Source organism: Bubalus kerabau, chromosome 19, assembly GCF_029407905.1.
Source record: "Bubalus kerabau isolate K-KA32 ecotype Philippines breed swamp buffalo chromosome 19, PCC_UOA_SB_1v2, whole genome shotgun sequence".
Lineage (NCBI taxonomy): Eukaryota > Metazoa > Chordata > Mammalia > Artiodactyla > Bovidae > Bubalus > Bubalus kerabau.
Genome location: NC_073642.1, coordinates 57,666,554 through 57,690,510, shown reverse-complemented (window position 1 = coordinate 57,690,510; position 23,957 = coordinate 57,666,554). Strand labels below are relative to the sequence as shown.

The 23,957-nt window shown below is 48.6% G+C and overlaps 1 protein-coding gene across 2 annotated transcripts in view; it reads right to left on the bottom strand.

Moving 5' to 3' along the window:
* The window catches only part of SLC24A4 (solute carrier family 24 member 4), a 194,242-nt gene extending 170,633 nt beyond the window's left edge, over positions 1–23,609 (bottom strand). For both annotated transcript variants that reach the window (XM_055555672.1, XM_055555673.1), the window contains exons 1-2: positions 23,348–23,609; positions 21,187–21,297 (exon numbers count right to left, since the gene is read on the bottom strand). In XM_055555672.1, the coding sequence (XP_055411647.1) occupies positions 21,187–21,297; positions 23,348–23,477 (241 nt within the window). In that variant the 5' untranslated portion in view covers positions 23,478–23,609. The remainder of the gene's footprint in view (positions 1–21,186; positions 21,298–23,347) is intronic.
* Between the last annotated feature and the right edge of the window lie 348 nt (positions 23,610–23,957).

Below are 23,957 nucleotides of genomic sequence, written 5' to 3'. Positions count from 1 at the left end.
AGGTGACAGTCCATGGGGTCTTAAAGAGTCGGATTAGGGCCTAGGTTCATGGAGTTTCCTCCATCCATGGGGTCTAAAGTTGTACATGCCATCTTTAAGGCCAGCTCCTCCACGATCAACCACGAGGGACAATCTCTTGCTTCTCTGAGCCTTGACACAGCTTTATCTGCCTCTGAAGGTATGTACATCTGAAAGCCCCTGTATCCCCAGAGACTGTTTTAGTTACTGGTCCTTCACAGTTCACCTCCCTGTCAGATTTTAAATTTGTTGTTTAGTCATGTCAGACTCTTTGGAGACTCCATGGACTGTAGCCCACCAGGGTCCTCTGTCCATGGGATTTCCCAGGCAAGAATACTGGAGTGAGTTGCCATTTCCTTCTCTGGGGATCATCCCAACCCAGGAATTGAACCCATGTCTCCTGCATTGCAGGGTTCTTTACCACTGAGCCACCAAGGAAGCCAAATTATAATTTAGGATCCTTGACATTGGAGTTGGTCTTTCTGCCTATGGTATTTGCGCAGGGTGGGCATTTAAGCAATGTTTATTTCATGTGCGAATGAGTTTTCAGAGTAAAGAGTTAGATTTCCATTTGACTTTGGGGATTTTTTTTTTTTTTTTGGCAAAAGCATTTACTTTCTTCATCATGATGTGCTAATAACTGGATTCATGCTTCCTTTTTCCTTCCATGCTGTATGTTAGGGTGAGCCCTGTTCGATTCATCTACACTTGGCAAAATGCTTCCCACATCAGAGGCTCTTGAATTTCTTGGGTAAATGAGCAAATGAGTAAATAAATGAGTGAGCAGATCATCTGAGCAGACTTCAACCCCAGAGGCAGCAGGAGAGGTGTGAGGTAGGGGGGGACCCAGTCAATCTGAGAGGCAGGGAGAAGCTAACTGGAAAAATCTGGCTTCGAGGATTAGCTCAACTCAAAATAATGATTATTCAAATTGAATGGAGAATGACAGTGAATTTCTGATAAGTCTGCAAACTGCATCTCACTCTGCCAACTACTCCTAGAAAGAGACAACAGGGTACTACCATTTAAGACACAGATTGTGTCCAAAAGACAACTCCCAAGATGCAATTACAGGAGAGGAAAAGAGGTGACCAAACAGATGAGCCAGAACAAACCATAGCAAACAGACCATGAGAGATTGCGTCTACTACATAGTTTCAGGGTCACCTCTGTCCCTTGTTGCTATGTTGACATTGGGTTATATGAAACCAGGAATGCAGCAGAAAGGGAAATGGTGGACTTCTAAGACAGGTGAACTGAACAGGCAGCTACACCACGAATGGTGTGAGCTGAGTAGTGATGTGCCTTCAACAGTCAACAAAGCTGGTTGCCAGATGATCAATGCTGAACGCCTGCAGCTCAGAGTAAGTTCCAGACCGACTCACCCACACAGGCTCCTAGCCTGACTCTTCAAACCTAAAATGCAAACCCCCAGGCTTCGTGGTCTACTCTTCGTGATGGATTTTCACAGCCAATACAAAGAAGCACCTGCTCCTTTGGGCATGGAGGAGATGCACCCACTTTGGGCATGGAGGAGAAGATGGGCATGGAGGAGCCTGATGCACAAAAAGGAAGAAACAGTCCTTCTGCACCATGGATAGAGACCCGAGTATAAGAAGTCATAAAGACTCCTTAAGAGGACAATGTGGTCAAGAATTGAAATCATTCCTTGTGATTGTGAGGGTTTTTAAAAAATCATTCCTTTGATATCACATGTCTCTATGGAGTAAAACAGCTTGAAGATATTTCTGCCTGTTTGTTCAAACCACGTGTGCCACTCTCTCCCACTGGAAAGGGTGAAGGGGAAGGTCACCATCATGACACCATGGTCAGAGGTACCAAATCAGAAAGGGACTTTCCTGTCCCTGGGCTCTGCAGCTTGCCTACTGAGGGGACTGGTTACTAGTTTGAAGTGAATGTGTGGGCTTGGTTACCATGGGTTCACCAGCTCTGCAAATTGTGCTTCTGGGCCCAGGAAAGGAGCAAACCCTCTGGTGCTTATCTCACCTCAGCTTCCTGGTAAATTACCAGCGGGACAGAGCAAAACACTGCCATGATCTCTTCGGGGTTGAAGGTCTCCCTACAGAAAATCCCAGGACCAGGCACTCCCAAGAAGAGAGGACCAAGCTGGAAGGCTTAACTTGGAGGAAAAACAGTCCTTTGGCATGTTTCCTGGGCCCATGGTATGCTATTAAAAAAAAAAAAAACACCTATTAAATGCCTTTAAGTTTTTCCTCCACACTATGACACATCAGACCAAAGTGCGATTGGGTAATCAAGATCACCAGTTCCTGGAAATTAAACATGGATGGCAGACCACTAAACAATGGCTCCCAAGGTCAAGTCCTGCTGAGGCAAGTCCCTGTCTCAGGGAGGAGGAGCGTTTACCAGCCCAGGCCATCTGGCTGACAGCATGAAGGCCAGAAACTCAATCTCTCAAAGTGACAAGGAGAATCCACAGCCATCTTCCTGGATGAGAAGTAGTTGAACAGTGGTGCTCCTACTATCCTCTGTAAACAAAACCCTCCCAAACCAGGAAGCTTTGTCTCCTCTGTATTCAGCTCTGAGGCATGCCATGCTGTGGCAAGTCCACATCTGGGCACTAAACGGCAGCCTTAGTGACCACACATGCACAGGCCTGCCCCTGGCATGGGGGTGGGGGGACAAAATACACTTGTCAATATGGCCTGGGTTTATGGGAACCCAAGGGACTGCTAAGCACAAGGTCATCCCCTTGCTCTTGGGCACCCATGGCAGGAATGCCAGGGCAGGAGCTCGATCTGGGTGATGGAGACTCATGCAGAGACTGCAGCACGCAACATCCTGGGACTCAATGGGCCGCCGCTCTCACCCCAGCCATGCACTGCCACTGTGTGTGAACCTCAGTAAGTCCTCCCACCCCAGCTCCTTGTTAATGTCACCTGGGAGATTTAAGAATACCTCTCTCCAGGTCCCAACCTTAAAGGTCCTCATTTAATTGGCCCAGGGTGGAATCCAGGTATGGATAATTTTTTTTTAAAAGCTCCCTGGGTGAGTCTAAAACACAGCAGGTTAAGAACTTCAGCTTACAGACCTGGGAGTCTCACCAGGGCTGTAATATACAGGGTTGGAGAGAGTGGGCTAGACTGTTCAGCATTTCTCCACCCAAACTTCTCCCCACCTCCCACAATATTTGGGAAATACTAGGTTGAAAAAAGTTTAAAGCTCAGATACTTGTAGATCTATATTCACAGCAACATTATTCACCACAGTCAAAAGGTGGAAACCACCACATATCCAATGATGGATGAATAGATAAACAAAAGGTGGTCTATACACAACAACAGATTACTCTGTCTTGAAAAAGGAAGGGAATTCTGACACATGCTACAGTATGGATGAACCTTGAGGCTGCTGCTGCTGCTAAGTTGCTTCACTCGTGTCTGACTCTGTGCGACCCCATAGACGGCAGCCCACCAGACTCCCCCGTCTCTGGGATTCTCCAGGCAAGAACACTGGAGTGGGTTGCCATTTCCTTCTCCAAGGCATGAAAGTGAAAAGTGAAAGTGAAGTAGCTCAGTCATTTCGGACTCTTAGTGACCCCATGGACTGCAGCCTACCAGGCTCCTCCATCCATGGGATTTTCCAGGCAAGAGCACTGGAGTGGGGTGCCATTGCCTTGAGGACATTATGCTAAGTGAAACAAGCCAGTCACAAAAAGGAAAACACTATATGATTCCAGTTATACAAAGTATCCACAGTAGTCAAATTCAGAAAGGAGAATGGGGGCTGCTAGGGGCTGGGGGAGGGGGAAGGAGTCATCTCTAGTTTCAGTCGAGTTTCAGTTGGGGATGACCAGAAAGTTCTGGAGGGGGATGGTGGTAAGGGCTGCACACTTATGCAAACTGCACCTAATGTCACTACACTTCATACTTTAAAATGGTTTAAATGGTAACTTTCATGTCTTTTTCCATTATACAGGTTCTTAAGTTTAAATGTTTTCTGACTGCAGACTATTTCAACTTGAACATGCTATTGTGACCCAATCTGTTTCCACTAGAGGCAGACTTTACAAGTCTTCCCCAAAGTTATCTGATCACAAATGCTGTTTTGAACAAGAGACGGGGAGTAGGGCAGATCACCTTCAGGACCCGTGCTCATCGAAGCAACTGGGAGAATGCTGAACCAAGCACTAAACACAAGCTTTCCATATCCGAACCCTGGCTATGTAGCTGCTAGAGCATTAAGCAAAGCAGCTAACGGGAGGATCTCACTGAATTCTACCAAGACCCCTGCTGGGTAAGCAATATAGCCCTCATTTCATTGCTGGGGAAACTGAGGCTCAGAGAGGCCAAGTAACTGGCCCAAGGCTGCTCGGCTCACTGGCAGGGCTGGGACTCATATCTAGGACAGGCAGCCTCTACTCTCACTATAGTTAAGTTCCCTACATTTGAACAAGTTCTATCGAAGAGCACGTTTGTAAATCCAATGTGTTTTTAAGTCCAACAAAGTTAGCCTAGGTTCCCAACTAACATGATTGGCTATATAGTACTGTGCTGGAATAGGTTTATGCCTTTCACACAAACACATTAAAAAAAACAACCACAAAAAAATAAAGAAAGCATTTTTAATCTTAAAGCACAGTACCTCGAAAAGTACACGAGTACAACAGCTGGCATACAGGGGCTGGCATCGAGTGAACAGGCAGGAAGAGGTTCTGATGGCAGGAGGGAGAGGAGGTGGAAGATGGTAGAGCTGAAGGATCGTCAGCAATAGGAGACGGAGGGCAAGCTGCAATGTCACTCATGCCTGATGTTTGTTTGTTTGTTTGTTTTATTTTTAGACTTTACATAACTGTATTAGTTTTGCCAAATATCAAAATGAATCCGCCACAGGTATACATGTGTTCCCCATCCCGAACCCCCCTCCCTCCTACCTCCCCATTCCATCCCTCAATGCCTGATGTTTATGGAACGCACGTTTGCATCTTTGAACATTTGAAACTTGAAGTTTCGTACGTAGGAGACTTACTGTACTCCAAAGCAGCGGTGCTGATATCTCCCCTGAGCTTGTTAGGAATGCAGAGCCTCAGGCATCCCCCAGACCTTCTGCGTCTGCGTTTTAACCAAGTCCCCAGGTGACCGTGAGCACATTAACGATGGAGACGCACGGCTCTGTGCTCTAACACATGCACCGCTGTGATCTCTCGGGGCCCTTCTGACTCCATTGTGTGCGTCTAAATATTCACCGTGAGCTTGGAGCTCAGAGGCTGTGGAAGCAGCAGCAATGCCTGCCCAGTGCCTGTGGTCTACAAATTAGATACCGATCCCTTCCACTTCTTCCTTTCTTCCTCCGAATGCATACGGGCCACCCAAAGCCCTCAAGTCATTTAGATACTTGTCACACCACGCTACATTGGGATTTTTGCCAGTGAAGGAAAAACAAGCAAGGTTTTTAAGTGACCAAAGAAGTTTCAAAGCAATTCTTTCAAGGGTTTGCCCCCTCTGAGGCCCGTAGAAGAATTACTCAGAAATTAGAGAAAAGATGGAACAGCACAGCCAGTTCATTCTGCTACCAGTTCCTTTATAAACCCTAGAGCATGCTGCCCCATCTAATTTAAAGAGCCCAGGTGATGGGGCTTCCATTTTCCTGGGGAGGCTGTTTGATGAGCCAAGGTTTCCTTTAAGAGGCTCTTCCCCTCCTGGTCTGAGGATTCCCCAGGTACAGCCTCCTGCAACCAGGTGAAATCACTGCCAAACCATGTCAAGTGCCTCCTCTCAACACAGTCTGCTTTGACAGAGGCTTAATAAACCAGAGTGACTTAGCTGCTCTAATCTCTGCTTCTAAGTCATTCTATCTACTCCATTAATCACCTCTATCGACACTCCTCCAGGTCTCCAGAGAGGTTCCACTTCTTTCTGGTAATGGGCTTCTCCAGACTGCAGACCAGCCTTTCAACTTCAGGACTCCCATCTCTGGCTCTCATCCAAGTCCTGTAAAGGCAAAGTCCTGCATCCCGGGAGTCCCCACCCAATGCTCCTCCACACTGTGGGGGACGGGAGGGTCAGGCAAGGTCATCAGCCACTCTGAGGCAGCCCATTCAGCACAGAAGGCATTTCATGTGGCACGTGAATGGTCCTTGTCCTGATGTTCACCTCCAAATAAGGTAGGACCCAGAGGCCACCAGCCCACAAAGGGAGGCTGGAGCGCTGGCACTCTGCCAGGGGCCCTCGCGATGACACAAATCCTTCCAGGACAGGCACTCAGCTGGCCCTCTGCATACTCAGAGTGGGCAAAGAGCTACAGAAGTGGGACTCGGTGGGGCTCTGAGTGTTGGCTATCACCCAGAATAAGGGCCACAGAATTCTCTCTCTGCTAAGTCTGGTTTTGTTTAAATGCCTATGTGTCACTTACAGCAAAAGCCTCTGCAACTGAAGCCTCTGCAAAATCCCATGGGGCTTAAGCCCAGCTGATACAGAAAGCGTCATAACCCAGGTGTCCCAACACGGGGGGCAGAGTGCAGAAGGAGAACGAGGATTGAGGTGACCCACGCTCCCTCACCAGTTGGCTGTGCGCCCCGAGGCCAAGAACTGCATCCTTCACCCTGCACGAGCCAGATGGAGGAGCAGTGCCCTTCATGCTTGGCACGATGCAGCCACAGGGCCCATCATGCCCACCTGAGCAAAGCCAGCTGAAAAGGGCCACTCTTGCCCCTGATCCAGCCGGGTCCTCTCTTACCACCCTATTTCTGCAACCACTGTACCCAGCACCAGGAATGTTGCATGCTCCCATCTGTCCAGCAAACACTACTTGCGTCAAAGCACATCTCAATGCTGCATGATGTCTTCCAGCCACGCCGGGCATTAGAGCGTCATTCCAGGTCACACGTCGCAATCACACCTGTGGGCTCACCGAGAACAGGGCCTTCTCTTCCTACCCTCAGCACTGACCGAGGGCCTCACATACTGAGAGCCAATGAGTTCAGAACACAAAATAGAGGACAGAAACCAGCCATTGTGCTCAGTACAAGGTTCTGGGCGAGGGTCCCTACAGAGGGGTCCAAGTCTAAAGAACAAAGGGGTGCTTCCCAGGCCTCCATCTTGGAAAATGGTGGTTTGTCCAGGCCCTTTATCTGCATCTGTGGTCAGAAATGACAGCTCCTACCTCCAACATCTGCTGAGACCTGCAGAAGATGCCTTTCTTCATCTAGTCCTCCACATCTGGCACAAGACGACCACTTTTGCCTAAATTTCTTTGCAATAGCTCATAACTGTTCTCCCTGTCTTCACTTTTTTTCTAGGCATGATGCTAAGAACGTTCACTTTATTACCTTAAAGTTATTACTTTAAAGTTATCCCCCATGGTGCCAGCAAAGTCATCTTCCTAAAACACAGAGCTGCTCAGAAACCATCCGTGGCCCTCACTGCTTACAGGGTAGGGGACAAAGGCCTTCTGATGTTTGAGTCTCTTGGTCCAACATGCTTGTTACATGATGACTAGCCTCCCACACCCGCCCATACACGCTGTGCTCCAAGCTTACCCCGAGAACTAACTGTCCCTCACCCAGGGGACCCCTCATCATCTTCCCCAAAGAATACAAGCTTTGGGGCCAGGTGGCCTGAGTTCCAGTCCCCACTCTGCCAATTCCAGGTTAGGAGAACTTTGGCCAACTATTTAAGCTCTCTGTGCCTCCCTCATATCTTCTGTAAACTGAATATAATAAAAACAACAGTAATACCCACCTACCACCTATCTTCCTAGGATTGCTACAAGGCTCAGCAAGGGAATGTGTAGGCCCATCTTCAGGGCCCCCTTTTGACAGGATGCTCTTGGATCCTGATATTTATGACCTACCTGTCCTTCTTGGGTTCTAATCCCCAGGATTGGAACACTTCATATTCCTACTTGTATTACACTCAATTTTGTATTTTGAGCCTGTCAACTGGAATAAGAGCTCCCTGGAGGCAGGGTCACATCTAGGTCAGTTTTCACTTCCCCACAGGCCTAGGAGATAGTGTTATTCGATCTACACTCATCTGGCCGCCAAGTACTAAACTCAAAGATGGTTTCCTACCTGAGCTCAGAGAAACTGCCCTCAGGAGGCCTTCTAAGTAATTTTTTCATCCATGTGATTATTTTAATAAATCTTAAATCTTTCATAAATCTTAAGTACAGAGTTGAACCAGCTGGTATGGGATTGACCCAGCTAAAAGGCTAGTCCCTGAACTAGGCATGAATAATGGAATCAACAGTCAGACATTTATAAAGTGAAATGAGATAAACCAATGAGGTGGGTCATAAAAGCTGGTATTTGGAAAGATGTTCTAAAGACCTCCTGCATCTTTTTTTTCCTAGCCAGACATTCCACGAAGGGAGCCTTTCCTGCATACGGGCCATGTGCAGCACTTGCACCGAATCCTACTTGTGGTTTAATGAGTCAGTTCTGAAAAGGCCCAAATAACTGATTTTCTCCATTTCACAATGAAGGAATGTTCTTCAAAAGGTTAAGCATCTATTATAGTTATGCAAAGGGCTTCCCTGGTGGCTCAGTGATAAAGAATCCACCTGCCAAGCAGGAGAGACTGGTTCGATCTCTGGGTCAGGAAGATCTCCTGGAGAAGGAAACAGCAACCCACTCCAGTATTCCTGCCTGGGAAATTCCACGGACAGAGAAGCCTGATGGACCACAGTTCATGGGGTCACAAAAGAGTAGGCTATGCCTTAGGGACTAAACAACAACATGGTTATGCAAACAGTAGTAATAATACTTATATAGCACCTGGCACTTGATCCTTAAAAGCCTTAGGATAAACAGCGTCATCATGATGCCCATTTCACAGGCAGAAAACTAAGGCTGTAATAGCCAAAATGACTCACTTGCGCAGGTTGTATCCGGGCCAGAATGCAGACTCTGATCTCCAAATTCCAGATCGCACTCATTAAGTCCCCCTTCACCAACAGAAGGGACCAGATGGGGAACACACAGAGCCTCCTGCAGCCTGCATGGTCCGGGCCATCTCAGCATCGACCATGCAAAAGGCCAACAGTACACATAGGTCCAGATATCGATTTCTTAACCTTTCTACTCGAAATGAAGCAAGTGCTGCCTTTACAAAATTCACCCTCATTCCTTTGTTTCTAAAAAATTCATCCTGTAAAATTATGTTCAATTTGAGTTAACTTTTGGAGGTAATCTCAGCAGCAAAAATCTGCTCAGTATTTGCTCTGTGCCAAGCTGTCCTATAAGTACGTTATGTAGACTAACATGCAACCCCATGAGGAAGGTGCTGTATGGGCTTCTACATGCACACACATACAGACACATACAGTGCTATTCTAGAGTTTGGGCTATATCAGTGAACAAAACAAACCCTGCCCCTTCTGTGACGTTAGGAGATAAAGTAATTAGTTCAAGGTCAGGTAAGTAGTAAGGGCAGAGGCAGGATTGGAAACCAGGCACATTGACTCCAGAGTCCATGTTCTTAACCCCTGAGCTCTTAACTCTTAATTCCTCTTGGCTGGGTGTCCTGATCTGTCCCAAAGCATCAACAGGCAAGTGGGGACAGCGGGGGAGACAGGAGCTGCTTTCGTGGGCTGCAGCTCCCTGCCAGGCAGAACGGGGACCTCTGTTGTCCAACCACTATTTGCTGCAAACTGAGTTCATGCCCGACTCCAGCCTCGGTTCTAGAGCCAAGGATGCAGGGGACACAGCCGTGCCCTCAAGAAGCTCCCAGGCTAGTGTGGAAAGACTAGAAAATATTTCTATTAGCTTACCATCTGCTCTGGGCCCAGCACAACCTGTGAACTGGGGTGAACTGCCTGGATGGTGACTTGGGGTGGAGGCAACGTGAAACCATTTGCCAACTTCATCCTGAGCAGCCCCAGCATATGGCCCAACCCTACCTCCTTCTGCTTTAAAAAAAAAAAATCAAAGTAATCTGATTCAGCCTAGCCCTGGTTGAGCACTGACTCCCTGCTAAATCCCCAAAGCCTAATTACTTAACTATTGTGCATGGTAATCTTAGGAGGTGTTTGTTTTCTCTCTCCCCATGGACAGCCAATGAGCATAAGGCAGTGGTTGCTAGTGAGCATTGCTCAGGTAAGAGATAAAGCTGTGATTTCTCGTGCAGCACTTTCTTATGGCCAAAGTACTAGAGTTTCAGCTTTAGCATCATTCCTTCCAAAGAAATCCCAGGGCTGATCTTCAGAATGGACTGGACTGAACTGAACTTCCTATGGACCAAGCCCTCCACTTCAGAACACACTTCAACCACCACCTCCTACCCTTCCAGGGCTCAATCAGGCTTCACCTTCTCCAAGGAGGGGACCCTTGCCCTGATCCACCATACTCATTCCTCCAGAGGTATTTGCCATAGGCGACTGTTATTTAAGCCCCCGACTCCTCCGTGCAAAGCCTATTCCCTGACAGCAGAGACTAGATCCCCTCCCCCACCCCGCTCCGCCCCCAGTTCACAGCCTAGTACATCTCAGGCTTTGTAGACAGTTGAGAAATACACATTGCCATTAGGTCCTCAGGCAATGTCTTGAGACCGAGAGCTGCAGCCCCCTCCTGTGCTGAATTAGCAAAGGTTGCCATGGACTCAGAATCTGGGGGCACCTTCCCATGTGCAAGGGGACAAGCCACTGGGCAGCGAGCTCCTCTGCTTCTCGGCCACATAGTGACCTTCCTATTCCTTTCCCAAAGGGGACATGCACTGCCCTTTCAGAAGAAACTGTAAATTATTCCGGCACATTTATTTTTCTTCTTTTTTCGTCAAATGCTATGCTCCAATGGCCTCTTCATAATGGACAATGTTTTTTTTTTTTTTTTTTAAAAAAAAAAAAAACCCTTTTCAAGCATTTGACTTTGCTATTGAGTTGAACGGCTAGATCTCTTCCACCCAAGGCAAACACATGGCAATGCTTAATGATTTCCATTTTTAACTCAAGGAGGAACGTTCCTCAGAGTTCAAGAGGAAGCCGAGTGGGCGCTCTGGATTGCGGGAGGCCCGCATGGCGTCAGGAGCGGAGAATCTGGAAGTCAACGGGGGGAGCAGATGGCCCAGCAAGGAGGCGAGATTGCTAGCAGATGGCCCCCATAGTTTGGATAAGGCAAAAAGAAAAAAAAAAAAAACTTTTGATTGCAAACAAATTGGTATTAGAAGCATACCAAGAAGAGAGGCCCACACAGATGTTTGCTGTTGCAATGGACAGGCATTCTCTGTTCCTTTGGGGGGGGGGGTACCCAGTCAGTGACGGAGGCTGGAATTGCAACGCAAGTCCTCATCTCTAAATTATCTTTTTTCCACCCGGTTTATTCATAATTATGGATAAGGATGTAGGCACACAATTCAGGCCATCCAAATTAAAATGCTTGGCCCCACAGAGGACGTGCAGGGCAGTGAACGCATTCTGCAGGATATTGTTCGAGTGGATACAATGTCATTACAGGTCTATATCACAACTCAGAGAGTGCACAACACCAAGGGTGAATCCTGATGTAAACTACGGTTGTGGTTAACAGTAATGGACGAATATTGGCTCATCGACTGCAACAGATGTACCGCAGCAACGCCAAGTATTAACGGGGAAGCTGGGAAAAAGAGGAATAATAGAGGAACTCTATTTTCTTCTCGAATTTTCTAAAAACCTAAAACAACTCTAAAACAAAGTTCTGTGGATTCTCTCTAGCACACACACATAGCTGGCTCTTCTTGCTGGCTGGGTGACCTTGAACTGGTCACTTAACCTCTCTGAGTCGCCTTTTCCTTATCTTCAAAATGAAGACACTGATAACACTGACCCAGAGGGTTTTTATGAGGAGTAAGTAAGTTAATACCCAGAAGGCACATGGAATAGCTCCTGCCCACAGTACACTGGTATTAGCCGTGATTATAATGATGGCCACAGACATCGTGTGCCAGCTACCCTGAGATACTTCAATCATCCATCGTGGGATTTAAGGCTTGCAGCAGCCCTACGAGGCAGGTAGGAAATGCTACTATCCTCATTTTACAAAAGAGAAAACCTGAAGCTTAGAGAGATTATATAACTCGCTGAGGGTCACGTGGCTGGGCAGTATGGGTGAGGTGGGACTCAAACCCACACGTCTGCCTTCCCCACCACAAGCTGCCATGTCCAAGAAGGAAAGAGCTGCCGCTCTCTGGACAGGACCACTGTCTGGCTGCTGGAAGGCTTTGCACGTATCCTATGTAATCTCGCTTTGGAGGGTGGGGGCTGTGAGAGAGGGATAGGGGTGTGGGGGAAGGAGGGGGAGTAGAAGGGGAGAGACCAACCCCGAGGGCCAAGCAGGATCTTGGCAGAGCCAGTATTAGAACCCAGACTTTGGCTCCTAAACCACTTGATCCGCTGTATTAACATATCCACTTCACCACGTGAAAAAGCCCAGAGTGATCGCCCCGATGACAGGCTGCTCTCTTCCTTGGCCTCCACCTGTGGCTGTGCCAGCCTATCTCTGTGCCAAGGCAGATGGTGACAACGGCCCCAAGAAGCCACCTGGCTCCTCTGGAGGTTGCCCTTTGCAGGAAAGCCCCTGCCCAGGCTGGACCGCCCGCTCTGCCGCCTGGGGCAGAAACTGAACCGTGATCTCCCTGCCCACAGGGATAAGTTCAATTCTTGCTTTTCCAAAGCAGCATTTGCTTTTACATAACAACTTTCAAACTTGGGATGTGTGACTTGTTTCCCAAGCCTGCTGGAGCAGCCTCCGAACAGACGTTCGTTCAGAATCCAGACACTTCATCTCGTCTCCGGTACCACCTCACCTCCACACCCATGCGGCCTGATGTACTTTTTGCAGCTCTGGGTCCCCTCCTCCTACTCTTGCCTTCTCGTGCTTTCTGCACCTCTGCTCCCCACACTGGGGGCGCCTACAGGGACCCACAGCAGTGGGTTCCTCCTCCGTGATCACATGTCCTCCTATCCCGGCTCAATACCAGCTCCTGTGTGCAGGACATCACACCCCCCTCCCACCCCCTCTCCTCTCCCCTTGGTCTATACATGTAGCCCTGACCTGGAACAGAAAGGGAAAGTAGATCAGAGCCAGGCTGACTGCAAAAGATCCTTCACCTAGAATGTGATCCAATACCTCTGCTTTCCTGAAAATCTAAAGCCTCCCTTCATCTTCACATACCTCTCAAGAACCTGTTTGCCCTCTCTTCCCCCGCCCCGGCCTGCCCTCTGTGGACACTCTGATGGGCTGAATGCATGCATGCTCAGTCATGACTGACTTTTTTGTGACCGCATGAACTGCAGCCTGCCAGGTGCCTTTGTCCATGGAATTTTCGGCAAGAACACTGGAGTGGGTTGTCATTTCCTACTCCATATGGACTGAAGGTGTCCCCACAAAATTCCTTTGCTGAAGCACTAACCGCCCCCCTCCAAGGTAATGGTGTTAGAGATGGGGCCTCTGGGAGGTCACGTGGGTGGCACAAGTCATGAAGGATGGCTTTGGACCTGATGGGATTAGTGGCCTCACAGGAAGAGCCAGCAGAGTTGTTCTCACTCACTCTCTCCTGCCACGTGAGGATACACATAGGCCAGGAAGCACGTTCTCACAGGAGCCTGACCATGCTGGTATCCTGATCTTGGACTTCCAGCCTCCAGAATTGTGAGAAAATACATCTCTGTTGTTTAAGCCACCCAACCTATGATATTTTTGTTATGGCCACCCAAGCAAAGACACAGCACCATGAGCCCTTTCAAAAGACATATGTGAAAAGCAGGAATATCAAACATGATGAAGAAAATTCCTCCAGCATCAATGGGGGGAACCAAGCTCCTCTCTCCCTTCTCAAGCACAAGGCACAGGATGTAGGAAGCCCAAATGAACAGGAGTGACATGGCAGAGGCAGGGCCACTGATTCCATCTCAAATGTGTGGGAAAAGGCAGTGTAAGAATGGGGGAAGGCATTCCCACCCCAGCTGAGAAGCCAAAGGATAAAACGCCGCCCAAATGCCAAGAGATGAAAATCAGTTTCTCTATTCAGAGGCAAGTTCTGCAAGGTACACCATCCTCCAGCATCCCAAACCTCCAAAAGGTTAAAAACAAATAAGAAACGTAAATGTATTTCCAGAAGAGAAAACAAACAGTGTGTGGTAAGATGTTTACTTCTTAACTTATCCTCATAAAATTCAATTGACAGATAGTTTTCCAGCCCCTATAATACACAGGCACTGTGTCATCTCTGGGATAAGCAGATTAAAAAAATAATCATGAAAATGGAAGCTGATGTGTGAACATGTGTGTATAAATGCTTGATGGGTATTAACTCATTTAATTCTAACAACCCTATGAAATGAATGCAATTATCACCCCCTTACCACCATCATTTTACAAAAGGAAACACTGAAGTACCTATTATGGTTTTAAAGAGCAAATGAGCCTTGTCTTTTATATCCTAGTTGAGAGAGGCAAACAATTTAACAGTAGATATAGAGCCTGTTAAAAGCTCAACCAAGAGAATCAGTGACATAGAAGGCTACTTTGGGTTGAGTGATCAGAAAAGACCAGTGGGAGCTGGCAATCACACAAAGGAACCCATCTTGGAAGATTGGGGGTGGAGGAGTTATGTGGTCCCCAGAAGCTCCAAAAGTCAGCCACAGAATGTGTCCATCACTGGATCTCACAGGTCAGTGCCAGGCTCAGGCATCTGTAGCTCTCAGAACCTCCCAGAATCACAGGTCCCACCCTCAACTGTCTTCAAACACTCCAGCTGTCACCACAGAGAGATGTGTGGAAACCCTTTGGGTCCTGATGCAGACTGAAGGTTTGTGTCTCCCTGAAACTCTTATGTTGAATCCCTAACCCCTGAATGTGATGGTGTTTGGAGGTGCAGCCTTTGGGAAATGATTAGATTTATTTGAGGTCATGAGGGTGGAGTCTGCCTGAGAGGATTAGTGCCCTTCAAATAAAGGGAAAGGAGACCAGACCTCCAGTTCTCTCTCTACCATATGGACACACAGTAAGAAGAAAGGCATCTGCAAGCTAGGAATGGAACTAGCCAACACCTTGATCTTGGACTTCCCAGCCTCCAGAGCTGAGAAATAAACATCTGCTCTTGAAAGAGAAAGAACACATATCATATATTAATGCATGCATATGGAATCTAGAAAGATATTGCTGATAAACCTACTTGCAGGGTAGTAATGGAGATGCAGACATACAGAATAGATTTGTGGACACAGTTGGGAAGGAGAAGGCGGGACGAATTGAGAGAGTAGCATGGAAACATGTACATCACCATATGTAAAGTACATAGCCAGTGGGAATTTGCTGTAGGACACAGGGAGCTCAACCCAGAGCTCTGTGACAACCTAGAGGGGTGCAATGATGTGGGAGATGAGAGAGAGCTTCAAGAGGGAGAGGACATATGTATACCTATGGCTGATTCATGTTGATATATGGCAGAAAACAGCATAATATATCCTCCAACAAAAAGTTTGTAAAAATAAATGTCTGCTCTTTAAGCCACCCAGCCTATAATGCTTTGTCTGTCAGCCCAAATTAAGGCAGTTCCCACAGGATTCAGTGTCCTGTCCTTCATTCCTATTTCATGCATTTTATAGGGAGGACCCAGTGCCTCTGGGGGAAGAAAAATAAATGACTTTTCCATAGACTTCAGTGGTCAAAACGAAGCTTGTTTTGTTTTTGTTTGTTTGTTTGTTTTTTGCTATTTTTTTTTTTTTTTTAGCTTCCCTACATTTAAAAAGAAACCAAACTGTGTTTCAGGAAAATCACTATGTCAGACCAAGTCTGAGGCTTCATTTAACATTCAGATACTTACTGAAAGTCTACAAAGTGGCAGACAGTGTCCTAACCCAGTGCGGCTTGGCCTTCAGTGGGCATGGGAGCCCCCTGCGGGATTCTGTTAGGATGCAGACTCTGACCCTGCAGTAGGTCTGGGGTGGGCCTGAAACTCTGCATCCCTAACAATCCCAGGTGATGCCAACCTCACTGAGCAGCCAGACTTGCAGCCCAGCAAGTGCATCAACTCTGGCTTCAACTTGGAATAAGCTGGAGACGTCTGAACAAGTCCTGAGTTCTGGGCTGTACCCCAGAGAAAGGCAATCAGACACTCCAGGGTGGGGCCCGGGCATTTCAAAAGTGCTCAGTGGGGACTTCCCTGGTGGCACAATGGATAAGAATCCACATATCAATGTAAGCAACACAAGTTTGATACCTGGTACGGGAAGATTCCACATGCCTTGGAGTCTCTAAGCCCATGTACCTCAACTACTGAGCCCGTGTGCCTAGAGCCCCACAACGAGAGAGGCCCGGGCACCACAACGCGGAGTAGTCCCTGCTCTCCACAGCTAAAGAAAGCCCACGTGCATCAGTGAAGACTCAGTACAACCAGAAATAAAGTGCTCAGTGATCTGAACGTGCGGCCAGGGTTTAGAATCACTCTTCTGGACATAGAGCAGTGAGCTAGGTAGCCCTCAAGGGGAGACAGATGAGAAATAACTAAATTATTTTAGACAGCAGAGACTTATGTCATAAAAACAGCATGGGATAACGTGATGAGGTCAGCGGGGGCTGGGGTGGGGGAGGGGGGCACGCGGGAATTACACTGAAGCACAAATAACAAGATAGAACCACCACCGAGATCTGAAGAGATGACCCCAGGCTGAGAAAAGAGCCCACTTTCCACCTCAAGTCTTAAGGGATGACAAGAGCAGGGTCCCATTTGTGTTTTTAGGACACAAAGCTGACAGGCACACAGGTTGCACTCTGAGGGGAGAATAAAAATAAGACACGTTTCCTTCCTGGAGGTTCTTATGAAAACATGAACTAATGATTGCTGAGCACCTACTGTGGGCAATGCTTCTGGTCTGGGAACTGACACAGCAGGCCCTTCTTCAAGCTCCACATGAAGAAACATGTGGAGAGACCACATGGGGAGACCACATCCCTAAAAGACCCCATCTGGTAGAGCACAAAGGGGGCAGTCTAGCTGGTGGAGAGGGATGCACGGTGGATTCTCAGAGGATGCAAGAAACTTGTGATTCTTTACCGGCAGCTTCTATAACTGTGTAGAAAAGAAGGCAGCCATCAAATGCCACCTTGTCACCACTCCCCTCCACAACCCCGACACTAACTGGTAGGGAGCTCTGGTCTACCTTCATCACAGCACCCCAGAACAGGACTGTTACAAAGCCACCTCCTGAAAATGCCTACCCCTGCTGGCTCCCAAGGGGAGTTCAGGTGTTGGAGGAGGAAGCTTCAGTCCCATCCCTCCAGACTCAGAGCCTGTGACCTAACTCTAAGCAGGTCCAGGCCCAACACTCCCCTGGCCAAGCAGCTGGCTTAAGGAAGTCACATGACTCAAGTCACACCAACCCACCAGAACCTCGGGGCTTCTGCAGAAACACCTCAGGCAGCAGCACTCTGTCCAGCATTTTGGGGTCTGGGAGGACCTAAAGCCAGAGCTGTGGTCACTGCACGCTGGATGATATCCGAGCTCAGAGGCAGAAAGTGAGCATCACAGTTCACCTTTGATCTCAGCCAATAAATCCCCTTTTTTGCTAAACCCAGTTTGGGGAGGTTTTCTGTCACTGCAGCAGAGGCCTGCTTCATCTAGACCCCCAGACTCTGCAGAACTGCCTTGGACTCATCCTTCATTCTCCAAGCCCCTGATGTGGTCCTGTGAGGCTGCTGCCCGGAGGACCTCTGCAGTCCTCCCGTGTCCCTGAGTCCCCTGGGTTGGGCCTCTGTCTTCTCTGCTGGACTATGATCTGCTTGATGACAAGGGCTGCCTCTTATATTTGCTTCTGCCTCCACTAAGTGCCCATTTGTGAAATGGAAAGGGGGCTAGATATTCTCATGGTCCTCGGATGAAGAGGCTGGAAGGGAACTCAGGCTTCGGCCCCATCTGGCCTGGGCAGAGAGCAGGGGCAAGTGCAATAGGGAGGGCATGCGATCAGAGCCAGGTGACCCCAGGATGCTCATGCCAGCCAAGAGATCCTGGGGAGTCACTAAACTTCTGAGCCTTGTGTTCCTCACCTTTGCAAAAACACTGAGGTGTTTACTGTTGGAAAGGGCACTTTCATTCCATCACCTGACCAATATTTACCGAGTCCTTTCTATCGTGCAGGACACTATCCCAGAAACAGCTGATACAAAGCAAACTCTTTGGAACCCCGCGGACTGTAGCCCACCAGGCTCCTCTGTCCATGGGATTCTCCAGGCAAGAATACTGGAGTCGGTTGTCCTTTCCTTCTCCAGGGGGTCTTCCCGACCCAGGGATCAAACCCGTGTCTCTCGTGTCTCCTGCATTGGCAGGCGGGTTCCTTCCCACTTGTGCCACCTGGGAAGCCCAATCCGAGTGACTTGTTGCTAAACATTTTGCCAGTTTCCCTGCTTCCGTCTTTGAAGGGGGACAAAACCAGGCATTCCTGCCAAATAGGGCTGACTGCTCCATAGTTAGTGGAATAATTTTTGATCAGACAGTACACTGAAGAGATAGGAGCAACAGTAGGGCATAGGAGACTCTAACCTAAGAAATGGGGTCCTGACTAAGCCAATGTGCCCAGACTACACGTGACAGAAGCTACAGGAGGAAGACACAGCCAGTCCGGGATGAGAGCCTGGTGAGCTAGAAATCAGTCCAGAACGCACTCCCCCTCTTTACCCAGGGTGAAAAAGCGTTCCCCACATGGATGGTGCTGATTTTAGCATCTCAGGAGACTGGAATGAGAGGATGGGCCCAGCCACAGTTCCTGGCTGTACACATGTTCACGGGTTAGTCCCACACATGTGTCAGCCACTTCCTGCTGCTGGAAGAATGTGCTGAGGGAGGTGAAATGCGGGACAGCACCACTGCCCACTGGGTCACCAGGACAGAAGGGAGTTCAAAGGGAATCCCAGCGGCTTCTCTGCGAGTTCACCCACCCCATCCCCATCAAGCAGAGGGTGAACAATTTAGAGATTTACCTAAACCTCTGTGTCCCAGATGGACTCCTCAGACAGCATTTTGAGGGAAGGGAAGTTGATGGTGTTGAAAACAGGCTTTGAGGGAAGGCCCTGGCCTTCCTCGGTGCATGGAACTAACCAAACATTTCAGACCCACAGGCCTAGGTTCCGGGACCAGCTTCCCCACTTAAAAGTTTCATGACTTTGAGCGACTCCTGTCTCTTCCCTAGGTATTTACCCGCCTGTAAAATGTGGATAAGACTTGCCTATGAAAACAAGGGCTTCCCAGGTGGCACTAGTGGTAAAGAATCTGCCTGCCAATGCAGGAGACACAAGAGATGCGGGTTCAGTCGCTGGGTGCGGAAGATCCCCTGGAGAAGGAAATGGCAACCCACTCCAGTATTCTTGCCTGGAGAATCCCATGGACAGAGGAGCCTGGTGGCTACAGTCCATGGGGTCGCAAAGTGTTGGATACAACTGAGCAACTGAGCGCAGCACTGCGTTGCTGGCACTCCCATGAGAATAAGCCACAGGAAGACTGCCTCCTAACCTGTTCCTTTGGCCCGGGTTTCTGGTTCCTTTTTCACACAGCCCCATGCAGAGCCTCACCCGGTTCTTCTAACAACCCTAGAGTAGGAGGCAAAGTTCTATTCTTCCCATTTTACAGGTAAGAAAACAGACATCTAAAAAGACTGACTTGCTTGGCAACTTGGTGGAAAAGCTGAGTGGTATCCATCTAAAATAAAACCTCCATAGAGCGTGGAGAAAAAGGAACCCTCCTACACCCTCGGTGGGAATGTAAATTGGTGAAACCACCATGGAGAACAGTATGGAGGTTCCTTAAAAAACTAAACACAGAGTTACCACGTGATCCTGCACTCCCACTCCTGGGCATATATCCAGAGAAAACCATAATTTGAAAAGATATGCATTCCATGTTCCCCAGTGTTCATAGCAGAGCTATTTACAACAACCAAGACACAGAAGCAGCCTAAATGTTATCAACAGATGAATGGATAAAGAAGACACACACACAAGGGAATATTGCTGGGCTATTAAAAAAAAAAAAAAAAGAGTGAAATAATGCCATTTGCAGCAACATGGATGGACCTAGGGATGATCATATCAAGCAAGAAAGACAAATATATCACTTATATGTGGACACTTAAAAAATGATACAAATGAACTTATTTATAAAACAGACATAGACTCACAGACATAGAAAGCAACTTTCAGTTACCACAGAGATGGGGGTAAATTAGGTGCCTGGGACTAACATATACACACTACTGTACATAAAATAGATAAACAGCAAGGTTTATAGTATAAACCCGCGCTCTATAGTATGGGGGACTGTACTCAACACTCTGTAATAACCTAAATGGAAAAGAATCTGAAAGAGAATAGACATTTACGTATAACTGAATCACCTTGCTGTACACTTGAAACACAACATTAGAAATGAACTGTACTTCAATTTTTTAAAATAAGAAGATAAAACTTCATGGTTCCCAAAGAGCTTTCAAATGCATCATCCCACTGAGTCCTTTGCACAAGGAGCCCCAAGTTTGGGAGCTGAAGCTAAAACCTAGGACTGGCCTATCTGAGCTTCCATTAGCTGGCCAGTACAGCTCCTGGGAAGAAATCTCTACCCATTTAAGCAAAGCCTGTGTCTGGCAAGAAGAACAGACAAGACTGGGTCCCTACAGCCTCTGACCCCCTGGAGAAGTCTGAAGAGGAACATCAAACCACCTCCCAGGGCGAGGAGAACCATCTCTCAGGTTGTAATGATACCTGGAATTCCTCTCCCAGAGAAGGGGCCCGAGTGTGTCCCACCCCTGCAGCGACCCTGGGTGGTATGACCTGGTGGGTCATCCCAAAGTGTCCTCTCCCAGAGCAGCTGGGTGTGCTGCCCCTGGAGTTCCATCAGATGGACTCAGCGAGCAAAAGGGAAAGAAAACGAAGACATCCAGACAAACAAAATGGGGGGTGCAGGCAGAACACTGACCCTTCAGTAGCACTGTGAGAACAAAAACTGAAAATCGAAAACTCTCCAATGTGACCTTTTCAGTTGTTGGATAAAGAACGTGAGTTGCTTAGCAGCACAACTGATTAATGTCTATATGTTAGCTTCAACTCCTTATTGCTACCCTTTCCCATTCAGGGTCACAAAACCATCTTTTCTCAGCTCTGGTGACGACTGTCTACATCCATACCATCTTGAGGCCAAGTCAAATGCGTTGGGAAGAATCTCTTACCAGGATCTGTGCAATTCTTAGCTGCCTCAGTCCCATTCACTGGTGCCATCAGCCTTCTATTTCTCCATGTGTCTGGGAGAACATATTTGCTCACAGAAGCTGTTCTGTGCCCTGGATTGGAAAATAAGTCACAGACACCATGAGATCAACATGGCACCTACATTCTTACAATGGCCATACAGCATATATCTAGCTCTGTCAGCAACAGCCCTGTTTGACTATTTAAAGCCATCTGCAGGGAGTGATACCATTACTGAAAGCACAGTATCACCTGCTCACCTACAGTAATCTGTTTCCTAGATCTAGTTCATTGTTTCTAGTCCCAGATAGGTCAGCATGCGCTCTGACCTTGGCCAAGATTGCTTCGGTCTCAGCCCCTCACAAGTGCAATACAGGGTTTAGACAGGTGACCATTAAGTTCTTTAAGTTCAAACATGCTCAGGTATCCCAGCCCTGAAGGATAAAGTCAGCAAACAGGTGCAGAAAGGTGATGGGGTCTGGCCCGGGACTTCGCACCCTTGAATGTGCGTACAAATCACCTGGGAACCTTGTTACAATGCACATTCTGGTTCAGTAGGTCTGAGCCAGGACCTGGAATTCTACACTAACAAGCTCCCAGGTGACACCGATTCTGATGGTCCGAGGGCCATATTGAGTAACCAGGAAGATCACTGGAGTGGATGCTGATGACCAAGTGCAGCTGAACTCCTAAAGGCCTTCCTGATCCAGCAAATAAAAAATAATTCTCACTTTAAGACCTTTAAAGTATTCATTTACCTCTCCTGAGGTGCACACTGCTTCAGCTGGGTAATAATACCTCTTCTATAATGCTGACATCTAAGAGCCTCTAGGTATTTTGTTATTTCTAGTGTGTAATTGAGGGAGAAAACACATCAACTTGCCCAATTGCAAAGCACCAGGTACTATGGTGTTCAAAAAACCTTTCTGGATTTCTTTAGGAAACGGCAAGTTTTGTTTACTCTTTCATCCTCAAATCACAAAGTTTGAGTTTTGAAAGGCTGTATAAAGTTTAATAAAGTGCCACCTGATTTTTATCAATCAATATGAGCCTCTCTAAATTGTCCCTAACTGCTCAAGAAGGTACCATCTGCTTTATTCCCCATATCCTGATTGTTAAATCACAGCATTTCTTTCGTTTTCTTAAATGTTTGAAAATACACACATATATACATATGCACATATATGTATAACCGAATCACTTCGCTGTACACCTGAAACTAACACATTATCAACTATACTTCAATTGAAAAGTTGAAATAAAGTTGCCAGAGAACATTAAAAATTAAAATAGAATATTAAAAACAACACTAAAAGGTCCCCATCACCCATACAATGGGAATGTTAGCCACTCTGAATGTCTCTGAAGGTCCCACCTGGGCTCACATCCCCTACTCCATCCCTAACATTTTCTGTAAGTTTCTTTTTCTCTCCATCTTAAATGTGCATATCCTAAGCAACTCCCAAATTTCCTTGTCTCTTCTCGGATGCAAGGCGTGTGGATAGTGGTTCCAGGCACCAACACTCTAATTCCGCGGGGATTAAGAGGAGTTGAAAAGTGATTTTGAAACACAGCGGCAACCTCCCCAGGGGACAGACTGCCCCACCATTTTTAGGGTTTGGAGAGGACGCGTCAGGATACCCCGGGCGCCCCTTCGGCAGGGGCGGGGGCGAGAGCTGAGACTCAGTTCCCAGCCTCAAAACCTGGGTTTTCGAGGGACGCGGAAAGCAATCTTCCGTGCTCTGCAAAATTGGAAGGAGGTCCATTCAGTCTCCTCCGCCCCACGCCAAGAGAATCTATACATGGACCTCGCCGCTGCGCTCCCCACACTCCCTGGGCACCCCCAGGGACAGAACTCTGGCGCCGAGGGGCCAGTGGTTCATGCTTTCGCCTTAGTAACACAGACCTGCAGCCGCGTTCTGAGCCCCCAGCGGCCGCGCGCAGCTCAGGGGAACAGGCACCAGCGCTCAGAGCGTAGCCATCAGCCCTCCTGGGTGCACTCTACCTGCCTGATGGGGAGGGGACTGGATGAACCCTTGGAGCTAACCTGGCTGGGAAGAGAGGGAACACCTCTCAGAAATGCCCCGCGATTTTCCAGCCCAAACCCCCCAACTCCCCGGGCAGGCCCGCACCATTACCTACCCCAGCTGCCAAAGAGGCCAGACGCACAGCACACCAGGGCCAAAATCGCGCACACGAAGCCAACTTGCTGCGGCAGCATCTCTCGCCTCCTGCGAACTTTGCGCGGCCCGGGGGGCCCGCGGAGCGCCATTCCGCAGCGCCTGGATGCCGCCTCTGTCAGAGGATGGGGAGCCCCAGCGGCCGGAGTGCTATCTGGGGCCGAGCGGCGTGAACTGGAGCGGGCGACTCGAGGCTCAGAGGCCAGGGGCTCCAGGCCAAAGGTTCATGGCCCGCGGGCGAGCTCAGCAGGGAAGCAGGGAGAGGAGGTGGGGGGCGCGCGGCGCGGCCGGAGCTCAGAGTCCCGCGCGCGGTGTGCGCGCTCCGCGCACCATGGCTCGGTGGCAAGGAGGCGACGCCGGTACGGTGGCGCTGGCGGCCCTGGATCGCAGGGCTGGCGCAGTACCGGCGCTGGTGCCGCTACCTGCCCGCTCAGCCTCGGCGCCCTCGCCCGGCCGCAGCCCTGGGAGCAGTGCCCCGGGGCGCCCGCGGGAGCACTCAGTGCGCCCCCGCGCGCCGCGCCGCCGCTCCCACTCGTAGCATCCTCCCCCTCCAAGTTTGGCGGCGGTCGCCG